At 43.3% G+C, this 5,690-nt stretch overlaps 1 protein-coding gene across 1 annotated transcript; it reads left to right on the top strand.

Moving 5' to 3' along the window:
* Positions 1–892: 892 nt before the first annotated feature.
* Positions 893–4,380, top strand: LOC137141341 (Bardet-Biedl syndrome 7 protein homolog; the record flags this gene model as incomplete). The annotated part of the gene is made up of 4 exons (XM_067530189.1): positions 893–1,029; positions 2,593–2,658; positions 3,397–3,459; positions 4,164–4,380. Coding segments are annotated over exons 1-4 (382 nt in total), but the record flags the coding sequence as incomplete, so codon positions are not given.
* Between the last annotated feature and the right edge of the window lie 1,310 nt (positions 4,381–5,690).

Genomic DNA, 5,690 nt, shown 5'->3' with positions numbered 1-5,690 from the left:
AAATCAACAGGAGCTCCACCCTACATAGCTCCTTCAGTGACTCTCACTCCTGCCGTACTTTTAAGCCACACCTAGTAGAAATTAGGCACCGGGGTGGCGGGGGGGAGAGTGTGTAACAGGTCTGCAAAGCTGGGGGGCCTGAAGCTCCCCGGTGCATGACTCCCCTTGACCGAAGGCAGCGACGTGCCGCAAGAAACTCGCAATCTCCCCAGCCAGTTCGAGCTAAAGAGACAAGGCGGGAGAGACCGAGTATCTTGTGTTACACCCATAGCCGGGACCGTGGCTCAGCCCCCGGGGGCAGCGACTACCACGGCAGCCGCCCTAGGCCAGTCCACTGGTGCTAGGAGGCCCCCTCCTCGGCAGCGGCGGCTCTAGCGCCCTTGCAGTAGCGCCAAAACCGGCTCATGATGTGGCCGCGGTCCGCGCAGCCTCTAACCAGCCACAGCCTCGCCCAGCCCGCCGGCCTAGCCACTGTCCACCGCCGCCCGCACTGGCGAGAACCGGCGGCGTCTAGACCCTCCACCGCGTCTCCAGCCCAGCTCCTCCCTTGCCGCCGCCCGCTCTCCGGGCCGGCTCTCGCGCGCCATCTCCCCATTCCCGCCCCCGGCGCCTTCCTCCCTCAGGTTCGGCAACAGCCACCTCCTTCCCCGGGCCCGCGACCCGCCACCACGGGCGCGTCTATCGGCGCACGCGCAACAACAGCTCCTGGCCTGGTTTGCCACCCGCCCCGCCCAGGAAATCGGCGATGGCGCTTTACCCAATCACTGTGAGTTTTCAATGCTGGTCCCGCCCCGTCGCTTCCGGCGTGTCCAATAGAAGGCCGACTTGTGTGGGGGTGTGACCTTTTAGCGTCTCCTTGGTAACGGGTAATTTAATTGATGTCTCTGGGAGAAGAAGGCTGTGCTGGTGCTGTGCAGGGCCGGGCGAGCGAGGCAGGCCAGGACCGCTGCCGCTGCCTCTCCAGCCACAGTGGCTGGTCCCGCGCCTGGTGCCATGGAGCTGCACCTGGCCCGCGTGGATTATTTGCAGGTAAAGGCGAGGCTGCGCCTCGCTCGCTCCCTCACTCGCTGCCTGCTGGGACAGACGCGGCGCAGGGGTCGGGCTCCTACGGTGCTAGGGCAGGGCTGCTGGCGCGTCCCTCCCGTTAGTGCTGTGCAGCGCTTAGTCGGGGAAGGCTCCTGTGCCACCCGGCCCCGCTCGTGCCCTGCCTGGTTATCCACCTTATGGGGCCTCCGTTTCTTTGCTGTATTTGGCTGAGCCGGGACACAGACTAACGGATTTATCCTCACAACACCCCTGCCAGACAGGGGTTGCCCCACTTTACAGACAGGGAAACTGAGGCACGGAGGGGCTGTAGGACTTGCCTAAGATCCCCCAGGAAGTCTGCGGCGCAGCAGGGAAGTGAGTCCCAGGTCTCCGAAATCCTAAGCATCCTTCCTTTCTCTCTCTCTCCTGCCTCAGCATCTTGTGGGTTAGTCTGCTGGGTTGCAAACACTGCTGGGCTACGTTTATTTTATAACCGAAAACTGTTTGCATTAGAATTAAAAGCAAATTGTATTAGTGTTGGGTTTTATGAAATTGTCATTTTTTTTCTCCACAAAACCTAAATTTGGAGCTTAAAATGAGGTAATAATGCACCTTTTAAAAAAATCAAGTATAGTTTAAAATCACTGAATACTAAGGCCTCAATCCTGCAAACACAGTGTTGCACTTTATGGACACGAATAGTCCCACTGAGTCAGTGGGACAAGATACCTGTGTAAAGTTAAGCATCTGCTTAAATCTGTGCAGTGTCAGGGCCTCATACTAAATCATAAGTTAAATAATATTTCTACACATTTATCTATATAGCTCCATGGTCTGGAGCTTTGTGATTCTACCATGTATGAGTCAGTGATGTCTGGAATAATAAGCACCAAAATATTATAAAAATGTAATAATCATGATTAATACTTGGATCTATTATTAAATATCGGAAACTTTGAAATATGAAACCTGTTATGCATGTTGCTTTATTTTGCCAATCTGCCTCAACTAACTATCCAGGGAACAGGTGGTGCTCAATCTCTGAAGCCATTACCCCCAACTAGGTGAATTAGCAGACTTGTCAGCACGTACAAAGCAGTACAAGTCTCAAATGGACAGCTTTTACAATTAATCTTTTATATGAGAGTTGTGGCACATCATTTTGGCTATGCAAGCAATCTTGAATTGCAATTCTTGCTTTGTGAATAGAGGTATTAAATAGCTCGCACTTCTCATGAACACACACAATTTAAAATAGAGAAGTGGGGTGGGGAATTCTATACAAGTTGACATATTTTTAATAAATTCACTACTTTTATATTGTGTAGAATGTAGGAGTTCAGAGGTTTAGATATTGCAAGCACATTTCCAATAGGATTTAGGTTATACATACTCGTTCTGAGGAATATCCATCCCTAAGAGAATTTTAACTGCAGCGTGTTTCTCCTCAGTGACCTATCAGTGCTTTTAGCAGTTTGGAACACAAGATAAACACCTGCATAGGAATTAAATTTTTCTAAATGTAGGAGTTGAGATGTTCACTAATGAGGTGATGTTTTCAAATAGGTGGGAGTGACATCTCAGAAGACCATGAAGCTTCTCCCTGCATCAGGACGTAGGGCAACACAGAAGGTAGCTTCTGTTAACAATAGGATACTTGTTCTGTTAAAAATTGATGTTTTTTTTTTCCTTTTGAAATAGATAGTGCTGCAAATAATCTTTTGATTCTAGCTGAGACAGCATAAGCAAAGCTTTCTAACTAATTCTGTTTCAAGACCTGCTGACACTACATAGACCTTCTTATGCTTCAGTATTATTATATATTTCTCCACCCTTGTTCTTTTTTGCTAATAACACTTGTTGAAGAGAGGAGCTTTTTTTTTTTTTTTTTAAAAAACCAAAGCTCTTCTTTGGTAAATTCATGTGTGGGAAGAAAATATTAGAACAAATGAACTCTTATGAAACAATTATGTACTTTTCATTTCTGGTAATAAGTAAAGGATGAGCAGTATAAAATATAGGAAAACAGTTTTATCAAAATAATATATTTTTTCAAAGTTTCCATCATGTGATAGATGTTCTTTATAATAACAAATATGAAAAGGGTTAATTGTTAAATAATTGCAGAGAAAGAATTTAGATTTTAAGCTCCATTGATTTAAGGACTTTATCTGTCTTTATATGTAAAAAGTGTCATGTGCTCCTATGATATAGTATGAATATTAAATATTGCAGTAGTTGGTAACACTTACTTTCCATACTGGAGATGTACATGACTAATGTAAGGAAAGTTCATCCTTTTTAAAATGTAAACTAATAATCTTTATAAGAGTAATGCTGATATCGTAATTAAGTGTTACGTTTTTGTAGGTTGTCATTGGAGATCATGATGGTGTTATTACATGTTTTGGCATCAAAAAAGGGGAAGCTGTGGTAAGTTCAACTATTTATGTAATTGTCTTTATAGTTCTTGGTGTACAGTTTTTCACCTGTCCGAAGTATTGTATATAATGAATATTAAAACCTGTTTGTGTTAATGAAAGGAACATGATAGCTCAGGGAATTGGCAAAAGGTTACTGAGCCCCATGATTCTATGTCAGTGTCAGCTTCCAAACTATGTCAATAATGACTTAAAATAGTTAACGTCATATATTTAAGTGACTTTGTAAACTAATTGCTCTTTAGGAGCTAGAATTGTGGATAGCAGTACAACTTACAAAAACAAATATCACAGCTTGTATGTTGGTATTGTGTCTGGTAAGTTTATTTTCCATGTCTATAAAATCCTTTTTTCATTATTAGAAGTGATTTCCTCTGGAATAAGAATGCAGCATATATGTGAGGCACTGTGAGGAAGCTTGCACTAAGTTCTCTGTGCTGGGCTTCAATAAATAGCACTGGAATCTTAAGTCTTTTAATGTTAGCTTTTTAGAGCACTGAGTTGATTTATAAAATGCCTGATTTCTTCTCCAATACTGAGGAGCAACATATAATAAGATTTTGTCAGGTATACATGTTTTGTTAAATCACTAGTCATGCCAAAAGTCCCACAGCAGATTTGGCATTGTTTGTGTTAAAAGAAAATTGCAAATGCAGTATTGGGATGTTGTATCACTTTCCTTATTGACTTTCACAGCCAGTGTTCAAGACACTGCCAGGGCAAAGGATCACAAGGCTGGAGCTGGGAGGAGCTCTTAATACACCACAGGAGAAAATTTTTGTGGCTACAGGATCAGAGGTTAGAGGTTTCACAAAGAGAGGGAAGCAGTTTCTTTCATTTGACACTAACCTCACTGAAAACATCAAAGCTATGTATGTGCAGTACTTTGTTTTTTCAATGTTATTTCATGTTAGTAAAACTAGTTATAGTTATTGGTTCTGTGAATGTTCTCTGTAACATGGGCTAAACTGGTTTCCTGGCAAGTAGTTCAGTAAAGTGACTATCCAGATTAAGCACATCCCAACTAAGTGCAGTATACTTTGCAGTATACTTTGCGCTCGCCTGTCATAGCTGGAACTCCATCCGTTGTAACTCCACACAACTTGTCCCATTTAAGTCCTATCTTGTCAATTGCATTTGACACAGCTTCAAAAATGTCTTTACCCGTTGTTGTGGTATTTAGACTGCTGAGATCAGGCAGCTCCTCCGTAACGCAAAAGTTATTGTCAACTCCCCGCAAAAAAATTAATAACTGTGCGGTATCTGTGGCGTCTGTGCTCTCATCACATGCAATGGAGTAGAAATCAAAAGCACACGTTTTGTCTGACAGTTGATGTTTTATGTTGGCTGACAAGTCTTCGATTCGCCGCACAACTGTGTTTCTTGATAGGCTAACGCTGTCGAATTCTTGACTTTTTTCTGGGCACATTATTCCTGCGACTTTAGTGAGGCACTGTTTTATGAATTCACCATCTGAAAAAGCCTTCCCATGCTGGGCAATGAGTTGAGCCACCTCATAGCTGGCTATTGTGGCATTTTCTTGAGTTTTTTTGGCACAGGAAAAATACTGTTGTTGAGCTAGCAAGATAGTTGTCATCTGCTTAACCTTCTGTTCTTGTTCCACACCGGTGTAGGACATGTAGGTCTGATGTTTGGTTTCGTAGTGTCGTCTTACATTGTACTCCTTCATCACTGCGACACTCTCATTACAAATCAAACACACACACTTCCCCTTGATTTCCATAAAGAAGTATTCATTTTCCCACCGTGTCTGAAATTTTCTACACTCACTTGCTATCTTGCGTTTCTTTGGTGTTGTCATTTTCAGTGCGCTGTGGCAAAAATTTTCTTTCCTTAATTTTGTTTTGTAGAGGAACTGCCTTGATCAACTCAGTAGCTCCACCTAGAGTTAAAACCAAGAAGTGCAATACCGCCAGGTTTCATGTGCGGGCCATATTCTGGTATATTTTTGGAATTTGCTGCGGGCCAATTAAAAATGGATCGCGGGCCAAATATCAAAGAAATGCATCTTGTATTTGGTACAGAAGGAAGTGAGGTTTGTGAGTGTGATGAGGTTTGCCAGTAATAGAGCTCGGTAGGAAACTATTTTTCTATCCCATGAATTTTTTTTTTTTTCAAAAAAAATTTCACGTTCTGCATTGAGATGAAACCAACTCCTTTAGAAATAGCTTGTGAAAACAAGAATGTTGGAGAACAGAGGGC

The sequence above is a fragment of the Emydura macquarii genome, unplaced genomic scaffold (genome assembly GCF_026122565.2).
Source record: "Emydura macquarii macquarii isolate MOO-44397 ecotype Brisbane River unplaced genomic scaffold, CSIRO-AGI_Emac_v2 contig_3044, whole genome shotgun sequence".
Classification (NCBI taxonomy): domain Eukaryota; kingdom Metazoa; phylum Chordata; order Testudines; family Chelidae; genus Emydura; species Emydura macquarii.
Note: the sequence above shows the minus strand (reverse complement) of the source record. Positions and strands in the feature narration are given on the sequence as shown.